Below are 19416 nucleotides of genomic sequence, written 5' to 3'. Positions count from 1 at the left end.
CCCAAAAGGATGTACTCTGTGTGCAGAATGATTTCCAGAGCTTGGGGCAGGAACTCAGCAGAATAGACTGTAGGCTCACCTTTTCAGAGGTCTCACCAGTGTATAAGGAGCAAAATGGAAAAGGCCAGCGTATAGCAGAATTTAATATGTGGCTAAAGGAGTGGTGTAAAGGAGAAGGCTTTGGTTATATTAGTCACGATGTCTGTAGCTGGTCCAATGAAAAAATGTACAAAAGAGATGGTCTGCATACATCCAAGAAAGGGACTGAGTTACTTGGCAATAAATTCACAGCTTTTCTGGAGGAATATTTAAACTAAACAACGGAGACAGTGAGTTAATTGATACAGAACATCACTGTCCCTGGCAATCTAAGAAAATACGGGAACTCAGGCACCACACAAGTTATGTAGCAAGTAAACACGGGGTCAGTCATAAAGGACTAAAATGTCAATACACCAATGCGCAGAGTATGAACAGTAAGCAGGGTGAAGTACACTGATGATACCCAACTTTTTCTTTCCACCCCGAACCAACCCAGCGATGCCCTCGCCGTGATGTCCCGTTGCCTGGAGGCGGTCCAGGTCTGGATGGGGAGAAACAGGCTTCGTCTCAATCCTGCCAAGACTGAGTGGCTGTGCATATCGGCATCTCAGGTTAACCAGACCATTCCACCTTTAATGATGGGGGGTGAGGTGTTACCCCCCCGTTGATAGGGCTCGCAACTTGGCCGTCCTCCTTGACTCCCGGCTCAATTTTGAAGACCATATAGGAGCCGTGACCAGGGGGGCTTTTGCCCAGGTTCGCCTGGTGCGCCAGTTGTGACCCTACCTGGACCGAGATGCCCTACGCACAGTCACTCATGCGCTCATGACCTCCCGTTTATACTACTGCAACGCTCTCTACATGGGGCTGCCCTTGAGGACCACTCGGAGGCCTCAGCTGGTGCAGAATGGAGCCGCATGAGTTGTGATGGGGGTTTCCCGATAGTCCCATGTAACACCTCTACTCCGCGAGCTGCATTGGCTTCCGGTTGCCCTCCGGGTGAGATTCAAGGTGCTGGTAATGACCTATAAAGCCCTAAATGGCTTGGGTCCGGGATATCTGAGGGAACACCTGCTGCCAGCATCAAGTTCCCTTCGTCCAGTGCGCTCCCACAGGGAGAGTCTTCTCAGGGTGCCGCCGGTAAAAGATTGCCGGCGGGTAACACCCAGAGGGAGGGCCTTCTCTGTGGGTGCGCCTACCCTCTGGAACCAGCTGCCCATGGAGCTGAGGACTGCCCCCGATCTCCGTTCATTCTGCCGGGACCTGAAGACCTGGCTCTTCGAACTCTCTGGCCCAGGCTGAGAATTTTAATTTTAATTTTAACTGGGGTTTTTTTACTTTTTCAGGGACTGTTGTAATTTTTTTAATCATTTTTAACTTTTGTATTTCTTGTTTTAATTACCCTGTAAACCGCCCTGAGTCCTTCGGGAAAGGGCGGTATACAAATCTAAATAAATAAATTAACTAACTAACTAACTAACTAACTAACTAACTAGAAATTCAGGTAAATGAGGGTGGATATGATATTGTTGCCATTACGGAAACATGGTGGGATGAAACCCACAAATGGAACACACAGCTAGAGGGATTTAAATTATTTAAAAGAAACAGACTAAACAAAAGAGGAGGTAGAGTTGCTCTATATATAAGAAATAACTTTATCTCTATAGAAATAGAGCAAAACACTGATGAAAACTGTAAACTTGAATGCATTTGGGTCAATATAAAAGGGGAAAAAATTACATTGCCATAGGTGTATGCCATAGGTGTATACCTCCCAACCAAGCATAGGAAATAGATGAACTTTTTGCTAGTCAGCTAACTAAGGTATGTAGGAAGCACATCACAATAGTAATGGGGGACTTTAATTACCCTGATATCAACTGGGAGACCAACTGCACCAAGTGGAAGATCAAACAGATTCCTGACAAATGTAGCAGACAACTTTCTCTCCCAAAAAGTAGAGAAGGGAACTAGGGGATTAGCCATATTGGATTTAATTCTCACTAACAGAGATGAAATGATAGAAGGTGTCGAACCCACAGGAACCTTGGGGGGAAGTGATCATGTAATATTGAAATTCAACATTCTGGAAGCACAAGCAATAGAACATAGTCAAACTAGAATCTTGGACTTTAAAAGAGCTAAGTTCAATAAACTTAGAGAGACCTTGGGAAGAATTCCAGGGATGAGAATCCTAAAGGGAAAAACAACTCAAGAAGCTTGGGAAATTTTGAAAAGTGAGATAATAGCCATATTGGATTTAATTCTCACTAACAGAGATGAAATGATAGAAGGTGTCGAAGCCACAGGAACCTTGGGGGGAAGTGATCATGTAATATTGAAATTCAACATTCTGGAAGCACAAGCAATAGAACATAATCAAACTAGAGTCTTGGACTTTAAAAGAGCTAAGTTCAATAAATTTAGAGAGACCTTGGGAAGAATTCCAGGGATGAGAATCCTAAAGGGAAAAACAACTCAAGAAGCTTGGGAAATTTTGAAAAGTGAGATAATAAAAGCCCAGTCTAGCACAATACCAACAAAGAAGAAAAATAACAGCTCTCAAAAGAAACCAGCATGGCTGCATAAAGAACTCTCTGATAAATTGAAAGATAAAAAGGACAAGTATAAAAAGTGGAAAGAGGGGCACATAACTAAGTCAGAATATCAGCAAATAGCCTGTGCCTGCAAAGATGAAGTGAGAGAAGCTAAGGCTCAAAATGAACTAAGGCTTGCGACCAAAGTCAAAAATAACAAAAAAAGCTTCTTTCAACATATAAAAAACAAGAAAAAAGTTAAGGAAATGATTGGTCTATTACTGGGGGAAAGTGGCAAGAAGGTGACAAGCAACAGGGAAAAAGCAGAACTATTTAACTCGTTTTTTGCATCTGTCTTTACAGAAAGGGAAAAAACAGTCCAACATATCAAAACCAGTGCCATAAAAAACAGAATAGAAACGCAAATTAAGATAGGCAAGAAAATGGTAAGTGAGCACCTGTCCAGCCTAGATGAGTTCAAATCACCAGGACCAGATGGATTACACCCCAAAGTTCTCAAGGAACTGGCAGACGTGATCTCAGAACCACTGAACTATATTTTCCAAAGATCCTGGAGCACTGGGGAACTACCAGAGGACTGGAAGAGAGCTGATGTAGTTCCCATCTTCAGAAAAGGGGGAAAAATAGATCCAGGAAACTACAGACTTATCAGCCTGACATCAATACCTGGGAAGATTCTGGAAAAGATAATCAAACAACAAATCAGCAAACACCTTGATGCAAACAAAGTCATCACTAAAAGCCAACATGGGTTTGTCAAAAACAGATCATGCCAGACAAATCTTATTGCATTCTTTGACCAAGTGACAAAATTAGTGGACCAGAGGAATGCTGTAGATATATTTTACTTGGACTTCAGTAAGGCATTTGATAAAGTAGATCACAACCTACTACTTGAGAAGATAGAAAAATGTGGGTTAGATAGCATCACCACCAGATGGATTTGTAGCTGGCTGATAGGCCGTACTCAGCGTGTGGTCCTCAATGGAACTGCATCTACATGGAAGGAAGTGTGTAGTGGGGTGCCCCAGGGCTCTGTTCTGAGCCCAGTGGTCTTCAATATCTTCATTAACGATTTGGATGAGGGGATAGATGGGGAACTCATCAAATTTGGAGACGACACCAAGCTGGCAGGAATAGCCAATACTCCAGAAGATAGGCTTAAGATACAGAAGGATCTGGACAGACTTGAACACTGGGCGCTATCTAACAAAATGAAATTCAATTGTGAAAAAAGTAAGGTTCTACATTTAGGCAGGAAAAATCAAATGTACAGGTATAGTATAGGTGGTACCTTGCTCAATAGTAGTAACTGTGAGAGGGATCTCGGAGTCCTAGTGGACAATCACTTCAATATGAGCCAGCAGTGTGCTGCAGCTGCCAAAAAAGCCAACACAGTGCTAGGCTGCATTAACAGAGGGATAGAATCAAGATCACGTGAAGTATTAATACCACTTTACAATGCCTTGGTGAGGCCACACCTGGAATACTGCATCCAGTTTTGGTCACCATGATGTAAAAAAAGATGTTGAGACTAAGAGTACAGAGAAGAGCAACAAAGATGATTGGGGGACTGGAGGCTAAAACATATAGGGAACGGTTGCTGGAATTGGGTGTGTCTAACGAAGAGAAGGGTGAGGGGTGACATGATAGCAGTGTTCCAATATCAACGGCTGCCACAAAGAAGAGGGAGTCAATCTATTCTCCAAAGCACATGAAAGCAGGACAAGAAGCAACGGATGGAAACTAGTCAAGGAGAGAAGCAACCTAGAATTAAGCAGAAACTTCCTGACAGTTAGAACAATTAACCAGTGGAACAACCTGCCTCCAGAAGTGGTGAATGCTTCAACACTGGAAGTTTTTAAGAAGAGACTGGACAGCCATTTGTCTGAAATGGTATAGGGCACAGGTCTGCAACCCGCGGCTCCGGAGCCGCATGCGGCTCTTTCAGCCGTCTCCTGCGGCTCCTGGTCCTCTGCCATGTGCAGTCCAAAAAAAAAAAGTGGGACTAAAAAAGTTCAACCAATCAATTCAAATATGCAGGGTAGGTGCATATCTCACCTTGGCTCCACTCTTCAGTCAAACCCTGTTCTGCGCATGTGCGCATGTACGTCCATGCGCACATATTTTTTGCGGCTCCCAGTTTTTCCTTTTGTGAGGGAACCGGTTCCGAGTGGCTCTTTCACTGTTTGAGGTTGCTGACCGATGGTATAGGGTTTCCTGCCTGATCAGGGGGTTGGACTAGATGACCTCCAAAGTCCCTTCCAACTTCTCCTCCTCCTCCTCCTCGTCGTTATTATTATTATTATTATTATTATTATTATTATTATTATTATTATTATTATTATTGACAAAACATTTTCCTTATCCTCTCAAATTTCTCTTTAGCCTTTCCAAAACTATATGAAAACTTCTAATGTAGAGGTTAGATTTGAGATATCCTAAATGTTAAGTACTCCAAATGTTTTATAGGAGCTACTCAGCATCTGTTCAAATGGGCGGTATAAATTGCTGCTAATAACCAATCAAATATTTGTTTCAGTTTCAAATGTAATTAATGAAAAAAGCCATTCTCATATAGTGTCTTTTCTGTGACAAATGGAGTTAGAAAATACTTCTAACTAAATACAGTAATACACTCCTTAAGAAAGCTGTCAAACTATGTCTCAATGGTATAATTATAAGCAACAATGAAATGTGGTTTTGTTAAATAGTTTATATATATTGAAGACTTGATAAAATATATAATCAAGAGTGAGCTTAATATTATTTAAAGCAAGATTCAAATAATTCAAAATAATATCCATCATAGATATTGGGTGCTAATCCAGAAAGTTCATTTTGTTTATTTTTAGTTCAACTTCATAAAAGATAATATGTCTATATAAAAACAGCTGCCTCACTAAGAATGTATATACTTTGCATAAGTTCTGATTTATGGCGTGATGACTGAGGGTATTTCAGGTAGTTGATTGTTTAGATTTCTAAAAACAAAAATGGATATTTAAAAATTTGAAATGTGCTTTCCAGATTTGGGTAGCTACATTTTGATGTAATACATAAACTAGCTTCTGGACCATAAATGAATTGAAAATACAGAAAATCCTAAGAGTACTATGAATGCAAGTCTCATTTCTCCAGTCAACCAAATGTTTAAAAGTCTGTTAAAGGACTTGGGATTAACAGTCCAGTGGCAGGGTAACTATGAAGACTGAACAGAATTATGTCAAATTTGATATGATGGAAGAAGTGGAGAAAGATTGAGTTTGAAAAATGGCCAGATCTTATCAGGGATGTCGATTAAAAAAAATATCATCCCTTTGGGAGAGGCAATTGAGCAACAGTTCAAAATGCTGCTCATTCCCAATGTAAGATAAATTCCCTGGCCATGTGACCTGGAGCTGAGCATTCACAGCCACTTTGTGCTTCCTGATGCGCACAGATTCAGACACCCTTGGAGGCAACCTGAGGAGAAAGCAATATATGTATGCTTAGAAACATGAAGTGCTACTTCATTCATAAAGCAACTAAATTTCATTGTTAACGCGTGCCATTGTGCTCACAGTAAAAAATGACAATAAATGTTATCTATCTATTACACAGCAACACAGCAGTAATTACAGATACTTTCTACCACTATTGCTGATAGAAAGATTGGGAAAAAATTCTAGAAGCCAGTTTTTATATGTCTGCCTTGGTGATTCTGAATAATGTTGAGTTATCATAACATGAATAAACCCGCTCCCTGATTTTCACAGGACCTTCGTTCCTTGTAGCTGCTACCATGCATACATTCAAGTGTAGCATATCCAGTTCATGCACCTGCCATGTACCCCAAACCTTACTTGTTAAAAAGGACTATATCCCAAAGAAAGAGGCTTTGTATGTAAAGGTGTCAAATGCCTGTGAAAAAGCCTAAAACCCTTGAGTATGGAAATTTTGATCCAATGTTATTCATGATTTTTCTAAAGAATATTAAATGAATGGAATGCTTGTAACATTAGTAAATGATGTCAAATTGAGGACTGATATGAACATTGGGGTCAGTTCTAGTAAGATGTTCAGTTGTGATAAAAGTGAAATCCTGCAGATTTAATGTCTAGGATTGGAGGAACTTCCTGTGAAAAGTACATAAGGAAAGTAGCAAAGCACTTACTGAACATGAGCGAGCAAGGGAATTCACTCGTAGTCTGCATTAAAAACACTGTTTTTAATTGATTACACCAAACATGGTATACAATGTCCAGTTCTGGGCACTGGACTTCAAAATGGACATATAGATCCTGAAGAAGGTTCAGAGATGATCTTCCAGGCTGTTAAGTCTGCATAAAAATATGCATAATAATAAGGATTCAAGAAGTGCAAAAGAAAAGGTTTTGGGGGCATACAGTAGTTAACAAACATATAAAAAGCTGTTACATGAAAAATAGAACATACGTGTATTGAAACTGAAAGCGGGCAAGAACAAATGGATATAAAAGGAAGGAAGTTTCCATGTGGTAGAAGCTATTGAACAGTGGGACAGTTGGTCCACAGCAACAATAGACTCCCCTGCAGGAGATCTTTAAATGGGGGTTGGATGGCTGTCATGTATGGTTTAGTTGATTTGTCCATTGAATGTAGGGTGAACTAGATGACCTACGATAACTCTTCCAACTCTAATATTCTATGATTCTTTGAATAATCATAATTACTTTTTTAATCCATTTTAGATAATTCAGGGCAGAAATCTTCAAACTGGAGTGAACACTTGAAACTAAGGTTTAATAATGCAAAATATGCCATAAGTATGTCTTCTGTGTAACAATGCATTCTCAAACATTTTGGTGGATTTTATTACCAGTATTCTGAAAAAGATTCTGTGATGTTACTGACATGATCTGATCACCAGGGAAAGAACAATGCTAGCGAGAAACTTAAATTACTTTAACAGGTACTACTACACCTTAGAGAACTTTAAAACTCTAGACCTATAAACGAGACTAGGAATTTCTAACTTTACCAAACTAGAAATCCACAACAGTTAAATTAATTTCAAGCAAATACAAATGTACAGAACACAGCAGTGGCTTCAGAGCTTCCTTTTTTCCCTCCTACGGAGAGCCTCTTATTTCCTCACTGAAGACATCATAATGATGAACAAGTTTACTACACTATCTGTGCAGTGCTAACTGCAGGATATTGGATGTGCTCTAAAACGTATTGTTTATTCATTCTGCTTCTGAACAATGGCAGTATGTTTGCAAAGCTTTGAAGAATCTCCTGTTTTCTGGTTCTAACAGCATGAAATATGGCCTCTTGATACTTACCTTTTCTAATCTTTTATAATTTTCAAAGAACTGAGAAGACTTTATCTTGCACAAATGACTGTCACAACAAATATGGCCAGATAGAAGCAGCAGTTAACAAAATAGTTCCTGCCACCCCGTTATGCAGGATCTTATTATTTCTGATTTTTTTTCCCTTTCATGCTTTTCATGGGGAGGTAGGTATAATGCCAACAAACCTGGGCTGCAGCTGCCCTGCATTTTTATTTTCTAACAGTTGGGTCCCTAAGGTATTCTTTAAACGTCTCCTTCTGAAGTTTGGGCCTTTGCTTTGCTGATTCTTAGCTTCCCTTTTTAAAAATAGAATGACCTTTTAAAAAATAAAATGTCAAGTAGGTAAGGAAGGAATCAAGCGAAGGTCATAAGTAAGTTGGCACCACTTTAGATTTAATACCTATCTGAAAATCCTTTTAAGCTGATGAGGTAGGAAGAATTCTTTGTCTGCAGGGATTATTTACTGTTGTAAAAAAGCAATCCAATACTATATTTCCTTTTGCTAAGTTCTTGCTGTGTTAAGAAACTCTTGCAGGAAGTGCAAGCTGCAGCATATACTTCAGACAAACGTGATCCCCTCTCACTTTGAAATATTTAAGTAGCATCCATGTACAAGATATAGGTTTAGCCATCTAGTACTTCCCAGTATTTTTCAATACTGAGTAAGCCATGCTGATGAGTAAGCCTTACAAAACTATAATGTGAAACAGATGGAAGGCACCTCATTGCCTATAGCTCTTACATAAACTTTGCACTTAGTGCTTTGCTTCTGTAAGTGACTTGGCTGACCTGAAGTCTGAACCTATAATCTTTTAGTGTGAATGCTGTTGGAAGAGGTTCATGATGTAGATTCAATGCTTGTTATATTCAGGAAAAACTACAGCGATGTGGGCATTCTATTTTTATGGTTAAAAGCTACTATAAAGAAGATTAGCTTTAAAATAAATCGAAGTTTGAAATATGAGCACTGCCTCACAAAAGACCATAGAAAATTATGTCTGGAAGGATTTTTTTCCTAGCATATTTTATTAAATAACAACAGGAAGACAGGAAAACAATACATTGCTTCCAAAAAATTCTGCATTTAATTTTAGAACCACCATTGAGTGCCACAATTGTGCAATGGTGTTGACTCAAGAGTTTAAACTACAGGCTTCAAGGTGAAATGATCCCATCTATAGATCATTCACTATAACTTAATAGACAGTATAATTTAATAAAATTAATGTAATGTAATACAATATAATTTAATAGGCAATCATTTTGGAAAGGTATTTTTGGTGGTTACTTTGGAAAGCTATTACTGTGGTGGATAGTGCTTAGTCTGATCATAAAAAAAGCACACTTGTTTAATAGACATAATATCTTAGTACACTCAGGATTGCCACAATGAAAGAAAAATAATTGTTGATATTGGATTAGCCAAAAAGGTATCACTGTTTGCTGTCTTTGATTATGACAGGGAAGTATTGTATCTTTTAGGCTTAAAAATTCTCCACTGGATAAACATGCTATAAATAGGCCAAGTCTTGGCGGGAAATCAGATTGATATATTTTTTGGACAGCTTTTTGAAGGATAATATTATGCTCCCTGTTATTGAACCTATATGCTACTGTGTGTCTCAAGAAATTGTCATGGGACGTGACCATACAAACTAGGGCAGCCACTGCTTTAATCTCTGTGAAGGAGTTTGGAGAAATGTTCTGCAGGTGCACTCTTTTTAATAACAACAGCAACAATAAAAAATTAAATATACAAGGGTTTTTTCAGGAGTTATTTATCCATGCATCTATTATACCCAAGATAATTTTAAAAAGCAATGTATCAGAAGTATTCAGAGAAACCGCAAACTCTTTTCAAGGAACCACCCTATCCATTTTCTATACTTACAAGGATGTTTTTCTGTTCATGATTCATTTCATTCCAACATCAAGGGAACTGGAATAACGATTAAGCAAAGGAATGCATGTGTTTCTGGGTTTTGTCCCTTTCCAAAAAGTTTTATGAATTCTTGATTCAGTGTTGAATAAATATGTTGCCCAAAGACACTTTAGCCACGGTTAATAAAGTAAGAGAATACACACCGCTACTGTAGCTTCTTTCTCTTTTAATCCATCTCTCCCCCCCCCCTCTCTCACACACACACACACTAAAATTCTCTTCATTGTTTTATTAGGTATATCCATACCCTCTATTGTCTCAGTATAAAATGGTATAAAGCAGAAACTTACATTAGACTGCTAAACAAAATTAATAAAAATAATTTTAATTTCTACTTTATGTTCTATTTATTATTTATAGGTCTGTATGAACTGCTGGCTTCACTGCCAGCCCAGCTGCAGCCACATGTGGACAACCAAGAAGACATGACCTTCCTCTGGGATATGTTTGGTGAAAAAAGCCTTCATTCTCTGGTAAAGGTAAACCACACTAAATGTTCATTCTTTTTGAGAAACATGTATGGAAAAACGTTTTGAGCAACCTCTAGTACACCAAGCATCAGTTACTCTATGGAAACAAAACAGCCTTGTTTCGCTTCTGTGCTTCTGTGAGGGATGGAAGTTGTTAAAGGTTTCTACCAAAAATATTGCAATGATTTCATTTAATAGTGATGTTTTGGCAGAATGCATTAATGTAACAAACATATGATGTTTGCCCTTGTTTAGAATGAGGCAACATGAATTAGTAGCAGGAAATCTGAAACTCCTTCATGGTCAACATTCATGGCCTGGAGTTTAGCTTACATAAACAAATGTTCACAGCAGAAATTAGATGGCATATATTTTTGAGGTAAAGTATGGCAACTATTCAGTAGCCACATTAATTTAAAATAATTTCCTTTAACAAAATCAATTGAAATTATACTTGGTTCTTTAATTGGCTTGTATCCATCAAAGATTGTGTTTTGTATATAAATATACTACACTTGTATGATTAAATAATTGAGTGAAGTAATTGAATTGAAATGAAGTAATTAATGGATATGTGTCATCAAAAATGATAGCTGTTTATGTATATTGTACTTTATAATTTACAAAATTATTTGCAGTTTTGATGTTTATAATTATTACAAAGCTATTAGATTAGAAATTGGAAATTAGACTTGTAAAGAAATGTGTAAAACAAGTCTGCTACTTTGATTTTATACTAAATTTGGGGTCCCTAGGTTCTTGAAGAAATAAGTGCATTTATACAGGAGAAAACAAAGGGGAAAATATTTTTTTAGACTGTGACAATTCTTTATATGCTCATTTAGATATTTATAAATTATTTGTATGTTGTGTAGCCATGGACTCTACTGTAAAAATACAGTAACAAATAACATCTCACAAAGCCACTAGTTGGCTTAACTGAATTTTTTATCATGGTGTTCATGCCTTCCTGAACATTAGCTTAGGGTGGGGAATGTCAAGTTATTCTACAGCAAGGGAATTACTGCTAAGAACTCCATCCTCTAGGTCTCCTAATTTTTCAGATTCAAGGATCCCATAGAGCTCTCTGCTGGCTAGCATGTATTGGCTGGCGCTGATCCTGGAAGTAACAAGGCAGTATTTATGGCTGCATTTCTGCCAAAAGACAATTAAAAAAAATACAAATCAGTAACTTTAGGATGTTCTGAGTTGATAAATCTTTTCTTAGGTTGCAATAAAGGAGTGCTTTGGGATATATTACTGTATCAGAAAGACGCCTAAACATCTTTAACTCTATTTGGCCAGATGGTTTACTCGTTAGATGGTAACTGCAATTATTAAAGCACTTAAAACTTCTCTTAAAGGTTAACATAGAACTCAGTAGAAGGCTAATCTGGAAGAAACACTTCTGAAAAAAAATGGGGAATTTAGCTAATTGTTAAGAGAGTTATTCAAAATGGAACATTTCAGATGATACTTAAAAGTGTTTGACCGAGACTGGGAAAACCCAGATTCAAATCTATAATCAGTGATAGAAGCCTACTGGTTAATTTTGGGCTTGGTAACTTTTTATTAGTTCATTATTACTTTGGGGATATTGCTTTGTAGGGGGAAAAAGGAAGAGGAAATGTTGTCTCTATGTACATCTTGTGGTTCAGGGTATAAACCCGGATAAAAATCTAATGAAAGACAACAAAGGTGGCTGCTGGAGTTTTTAGGATTGCAAAGTATTAGACATCCTTCCCAATCAATAAAGGAGAACATTTGTAGCTCAGAGTTGAAATGAAAGGTCCTTGGTGTTCTCTGTGTTGTTTGTTTTCTTGCAGACGTTTCAATACCCAAACTAGATAACATCATCAAGTGCTGGTAAGGAGTGGGCACTCAGGCACTTTGATAAATTAGCCATCAGTAGATACATAGACATTAACAACAACTATAAGACTATGCAAAAGAGACAGCCAACCAGCCCAAAAGGGAACAAAAAGATCCAAGCAGCCCTCCACCAGCAATCAGCACCCAGATCAGCATAGATGAACTCCACGGTCAACATCAGACCAACAAACAAGTAAACAATAACCCCAATCAAGAAACTGCCAAAGAAGCCAACAGTCAACAGCCCAGCCAAAGAATCTCTAAGACCACTCCCACCAACACCAACAGGGGAAGGCACTAGAATATAAACAGAGAGCAAACCCCACTCCTCACTAGCACTGATGATGTTACCTAGTTTGGGTAATGAAACATCTGCAAGAAAACAAGCAAGCTCAGAAAGTATCAAGGACCCCTCATCTTTCCCAATCATTTATATAAAGTCTAGAAAACGTTATTTCCCCTTTTTGTATTTATTGATGAAATTTCCATGGGAAGGTTTCAGACACTTGAAGAGCATACATATTGATTTATATATTTATTATTTATTTATTTTATTACATTTATATACCGCCCTTTCCCGAAGGACTCAGGGCGGTTTACAGGGTAATTAAAGAACAAAGATACAAAAGTTAAAAACAGATTAAAAAAAAATATATTCGTCCCTGCATAAGTAAAACCCCAATTAAAATTAAGATTAAAACTAAAATTAAAATTCTCAGCCTGGGCCAGAGAGCTCGAAGAGCCAGGTCTTCAGGTCCCGGCGGAATGAACGGAGGTCGGGGGCAGTAATGCTGTGTAGTTCTTTTTTCCATTTAGTATCCTATATTTCCAAAAGTTAAATAAAGTAATTTAAATGTTAGTAATTTACTTTTATAACATATGAAATATAGAATGTTCTCTGTTTAATATATACAGTATATAATTTATGGACCTTTTTCATTTCTATTTTTGTAAATCCGAATAAATTTAAAAATTGCTGTCTTGAACAAATTTGTTTTATCTAATATTAAGAGAATGAATTAAATGAAAGCAAAGAAAAGAAATTGGATCCAAAATACAGACAGTATGTTTTGTCTGACATGGAAGTACCCTTTTCTATTTAGCATGCTTGTTTCAAAATATAAAAACAATAATTCTCTCAGAGAATGTCATGGCAAGTTCAGTATTCCAATTGCATTTGGTGCCAATTGACAGTCATAAATATATTCTTTAGAACTGTTGAAAATACAGGGAATATATACTGCTCAAAAAAATAAAGGGAACACAAGATAAGACATCCTACTATTAAATACAGTACAATGTGTTGTTTAAGTGTTCCCTTTATTTTTTGAGCATTAAGGTCCACTAAATTTTGCATTGTCTATTGTGAAAATACCTATACATTAATTGTCAAGGCCAAAAATATCAGGACCTAGGAAAAATAGTTCTAGGAAAGTGCCCATCATGTTAATAGCATATGAATTATTTGTGACTTGTGAAGGTAAGTAACAGTGATATCGCTTCTTTTTCATCTTCCCAATTTTTGCTATAATACTTACGATACTAGATCACATTAGATCTTCTTTTTGAGTTGCTAACAAAATTGTGTTCTAAAATGAGAATCTCTTGCTCTGAATTCTATGTAACAGTTGGCAATTAAACTGAATTTTGAAGGTGATGTGAGTCGTAAAATAATTTTTAACTTATTGGAATTACTATATTTTAATAGACACTCTGGGTGATTGTCATTTCTATAATGTGAAGTTCTTTTTTGCTTGGCAGTCTCCTGTAATGGAAGATGCATCACTCCTGGCTAACTTTTGAGGCTTCATAGTATATGCTTTCCTGTCAAAGGAAATTATTTCTTGAATAATTTTATGAATGCATACACTAGTTTACACAATTCTTTCTAAAAACATAATTCTACTAGCTTTATTGTTTCTATGAAATTATGCCAGCCATACATGTTGGAAATATTACTTTTTTTTTTTAAACATAGCAATCTCATATTTAGTTGTAAGATCTCTATGTCACATCTATTTACTTATTTTCATGAATGGAAGTACAAAACAAGAGACACTTATGATTATACCCCTATCTTCACCTCTTCAATTATATCCAACTTTAAAAGATTTTGTAGATTTAGATTTCTCTTGGTAATGTTGCAGTGTTTTTCAACTTAGTTTAAAGTTTCTAGATTTAAACCAGTATCTCACTTGATTATATATTTTATCATATTCTGTTCAGCAGCTCCAACCATTCATAATCCAGTTTCTCTAAGGAATCAAAATAATGCATCCATAGTTTGGTACTCATAGCTCCCAGTGATATTTCCAGTTCGTCATTTCATTGTTTGTTATTTTTGCTGCCCAAAATACTTGAAATACCATAATCTGAAGAAGTCTAGTTTTCTTCTATCTGCTTTTTAAATTATTATTGTCTAGATCTTTTTAATATTAATCATTGCAATGTGTGCAGTTAATATATCTTCATTTAATTTGGGGCAGTAACTCCTGTTAGGTAAATTTTGGAACCAAGAAAAATGAAATTCTGGAGTGATTCAATTTTTCATTGTTCATATCATTTCTATTGCTGTGGAAACTTTAGTCTTCTTGATGTTTAAATGCAATCCAGCTTTTTTACTTTCTTTCTTGACCTCTAGGATAAATTATTTTATACACTCTTCATTTTCTGCAATAGAATGGTGTTGTCTGCATATCTTAAAATATCAAAATTTCTCCTAGCAAATTTGATTACAATATCTGATTCTTTTAAATTAAAGTTGCCTCAAAATTGTCCTAAAGATGCTTTTCAAAAGGCAATTGGACTTTCTTTGTTTGTTTTTTTCCTTGAAGTTGTTTCGCTTCTCATCCAAGAAGCTTCTTTGGTTCTGACTGAATGGTGGAGAATAGAAAGATTTATGTTCCTTGTAATCATCATTTGTTCATTAGCACTCTGAAGGTTGGTCCCTAGCTCTCTAAGAGTCACTGAGGCCATTTGGGGGTTTATCTGTACCCTCAGGCTTACTTGAATCAGAATGCAAATGGGTGTGGAACTTTCTTGGAAGAATTAAAGTATATCCTTGAAGAATTATATCCTAAGAATCACTTTTGAAATGCCATTTCTCCCTTCTGGCCATATAAATAAGATTTCTGAAGATTGCCTTCTACTTCCACCACTGGAACATGGAAAAGATTGGAGCAGCAATCCAGCACACCTTTATACAACCAGCTGTAGGGCTGTTGAGGGATAAGAAGTGAAGATATTTTTTTCCTGCAAGACCTGTATAGCTTGAGGGCATAAAATAGGGTTCTTTTGCGCTCCTTGTCTTCAGCAATGAACATCTCGCAGTGGATGCTTTTGAGAGATAGGGAATAGAACAGGTGCCTCAAAATTGCTTCTGTGTATTAATTGAATAGATGTATCAGTGCAGCCTTGCTGCACACCTGTTCCAGTCTTTAAGCAGTCTGTATTCAAGTTGTTATGGGTTGCATATGCATAATTAATAAACAAGCATATAAACATATAGGAGAAAGGTGTATTTTAAGCTTTTAAATATATTTAAAGAAAGAGAGCATGGTATCCCTTTATAGCTGTTCAAGGATTTCAAGTTTAGTATGTCGGCTGCATTTATAAAACAGGATTGTTGTTAGAGCCTCATGATTTCATGTCAAAAAAGACAAGATGAGAGTTTCTCTTCCAATTTTTGAATCCTCTGAAAGTGTCCAAGATATAAAAAAAACTTGAGATTAAAGTACACAACAAAAACTCATCCAATTTTGAAAACAGTTTTTTCAGCAACTGAGCAGGGAGTTTGGCTGTAAAAGCATAGAGAAATTTATCTTGGAGGAAGGCTAATTTATTTGGCTTTAATCTGAATTTCCTCTTATCTACCATGGGGACCTCTTCCTATAAGCAGAGTCATCAAAACACTCTCTTTATTGACCAAAAAGTTTCATTTGAATGAAGTCTCTGAAATCTCAAATAATAGTTGCTTTATTTTGTTATATGAGGAACAAAGAAGTTAGTTTCTTTCAGAAAGACCAACATTTGGTTTTTAATGAGACTGTCCAAGAAGTAAGGGGTTTATAATAGTATTTAGATTATACACTTGCAAAAATAGAATAGTCTGTATAACTTAACTATTAATTCAGAAGATGAATTTCAGCTTTGTCTAGATTTTTTCAGTTATATCTATAGACTGAAAATTGAAAGGGGAATGCAAAATAATATTGCAGTACAGATAAGGCAAATACATTGAATTAGAAGGAAATTCCAACATTAATTCTAATGAATAAAACAGGATACCATTTTGCAAATAAAACTATAGTCCTAACATTAACGTTTTATAGTTTAAAACAGAATATTTAGTATAATTATCATTTCTACAATTATAATTTTAAAAATACAGCTAATCAAAATTTCAAAGGAGCTTTAAATTCTGAATTCAAACCCTGATATGGTTAAACCAATGATTAACATAGTGGTTAAAATCAATGAGAGCTTTAACTACTGTTAAGCTTAGGGAAATTTTAGAGAAAGTAGCAATCTCTTAAGGGTTCCCAAGTCTTTATGGATGTGTTGACACATCTGCAATTTTATAATTTGTTCTGAGAATTATATACAACTAGAAAATGGTAATTTAGGAGAGTTATTGTATAATATTTTACTATTTTATAGTAACTCTCTTAAATCACCATTTTCTAAGAGTTTATAAAAAAGGAGGGGTGGATCATATGATCAGTTTATCCTTTAGAATAAAGGAAGTGCTTTTTCAAATAACTTGCAAATTGGGTTTCTGGGTATAGAAATATAATAAATAATAACTCACAAATTTTATTGTCTCAATATAAATGTCCCAAGATAAATCAAAATCCATCTTCTTTAGATGGCTTCAAAATTAATCATATGTGTGATAGGTAAATAAGAAATCATATTTAATAGCAGTATGTTTTGGCCACTAGATGTGGGGAAAAACATGAAGGTGGGTTCTTGCAGGTTTTCCAAACATGTTATTAACTCCATTTTGGGCAGAGAAAATGTTAAATTATATTGACTTGGTATAGTCTAACAAAAAAGTTATGTAAATAAGCAATTTGCTTATTGAAATGTTAAAAATAAATCTATTGCTTTCTTCTTTTGGTTATTTTTAAAAAAATGTTGGAAAATGTTCTAGCATTGAAGAAACATTTTATGCAAAATGGAATGCTTGCAAATCATTGTGACAGAATGTCTAGATTTTATAATCCAACTAAACAGTCATTACTTGATTATGTTGAAATATGAGGAAATACTAATGTTAGTTTGTTTAAATGCAGGAATATGTTCTATGTTTTAAATAACTTGATATTTTATATGTTTTAAACAACTTGTAGAAACGACCTGTTTACATCTTCTTACAAATGTATTTTATTCTATAGCTTGTCCAAAAATGTTTAATTGTATGTACAGAGGATAAAAACAGATGTTTGTGACATGGCTATTAAAATCTAAGAAACATGATATCTAAGTATATTTTCTGAATAAATATTAGGAAAACAGTGTAGCTCTTTGCTTGTTTATGTTGGTAACTTCAGAAGTATTGGTAAAGTATAATATGCTATGTATTTTTGTTTTCCGAAGAATTACATCTAAATCGTAAGTAAGGCGTGAGACAGGACAGAACAGAACAGAATAGTATAACAGAATTGGAAGGTACCTTGGAGGTCTTCTAGTCCAATCCCCTGCTCAGGCAGGAAACCCAATATCATTTCAGACAAATGGTTGTCCAATCTCTTCTTAAAAACATTCAGTGATGGAGCATTCACAACTTCTGGGGGCAAGTTGTTCCACTAGGTTAATTGTTCTAACTGTCAGGAAATTTCTCCTTAATTCCAGGTTGCTTCTCTCCTTGATTATTTTCCATCCATTGCTTCTTGCCCTCAAATGCTTTGGAGAATACCTTGACTCCCTCTTCTTTGTGGCAACTCCTGAGACATTGGAACACTGCTATCATGTCATCCTTAGTCCTTCTCTTCATTAAACTAGATGCCCAATTCCAGCAACCGTTCTTTATATGTTTTAGCCTCCAGTCCTCCAGTCTTCTTTGTTGTTCTTCTCTGCACTCTTTCTAGAGTCTCAACATCTTTTTTTACATTGTGGCGACAAAACTGGATGCAGTATTCCAAGTGTGGCCTTTCCAAGGTGCTATAGAGTGGTATTAACACTTCACGTGATCTTGATTCTATCCCTCTGTGAATACAGCCTAGAACTGTGTTGGCTTTTTTGGCAGCTGCAGCACACTGCTGGCTCATATTGAAGTGATTGTCCACTAGGACTCCCAAGATCCTTCTCACAGTTACTACTGTTGAATAAGGTACCACCTATATCGTACCTGTGCATTTAATTTTTCTTACTTTTTTCACCACTGAATTTTATTTTGTTAGATAGCACCCAATGTTCAAGTCTGTCAAGATCCTTCTGTATTTTAAGCCTGTCTTCTGAAGTGTTGGCTATTCCTGCCAGCTTGGTGTCATTTGCACATTTGATGAGATAAAGAATTACAAAGTAAAAAACAAGAGAAAGAAAAGTGAATGTTTAATTTGAGTATATATTTCTCTATAATGGTTATTTTTTTCCATTTGATTTCATAATTTCATCACTTCACCAAAAGGTGATGACGAATTATATCAATATGTTCACTATTAGATGCTTCCGTAAAATCGGTGGGTTGTTTTTTTTGCAGTTGTTTAACTAGCCAGTGTGTATCTCCAGAATATATTTCTGCTGCTAACTAAACCTTTTTGTTCCATTATTTCCTAGATTCATGAGAAATTGCATCACTATGAAAAACAGAGCCCCGTGCCCATGTTGCACGATGCATCAGCTTTGGCAGATGATGTAAGTGTGAATGAAATCTCCATTGAAATCACAGATTTTAAAGACGGAAAGCAGTGGATAGAATAAGTATATGAAGTAGATCATCTGAAAAGAATAGAAAACAGTTTCCAAAGAACTATGGTCATAAGATTTATCATCTTGTTTTGAATTGTATTAGGTCTTTAATTCTAAAAACATGGCATTTAGAAGAGTTCCCTTTCTGTCTTGATAACCAAGATAGATTGTAGGCAATTATATTTTATCATCTATCTTGAAAGAAAAGTTGCCATCTAATACGTTAAGTGAATAGACTGCAGTTTTCCAAAAATACATATAAATGAAGTAGCTAATAAACTGAAGAGAATAAGAGA

General features: G+C 36.0%; 1 protein-coding gene across 3 annotated transcripts in view; it reads left to right on the top strand.

Moving 5' to 3' along the window:
* MPP7 (MAGUK p55 scaffold protein 7) overlaps positions 1–19416 on the top strand; it is an 89239-nt gene that overhangs the window by 25516 nt on the left and 44307 nt on the right. For 2 of the 3 annotated variants that reach the window (XM_081346363.1, XM_081346361.1), the window contains exons 3-4: positions 10227–10345; positions 18989–19066. In XM_081346363.1, the coding sequence (XP_081202489.1) occupies positions 10227–10345; positions 18989–19066 (197 nt within the window). The remainder of the gene's footprint in view (positions 1–10226; positions 10346–18988; positions 19067–19416) is intronic. The other variant, XM_081346362.1, reaches the window with a different exon arrangement.

This window comes from Vipera berus (assembly GCF_964194415.1).
Source record: "Vipera berus genome assembly, chromosome: Z".
Taxonomy (NCBI): domain Eukaryota; kingdom Metazoa; phylum Chordata; class Lepidosauria; order Squamata; family Viperidae; genus Vipera; species Vipera berus.
This window is presented reverse-complemented; position numbering and strand designations above follow the sequence as displayed.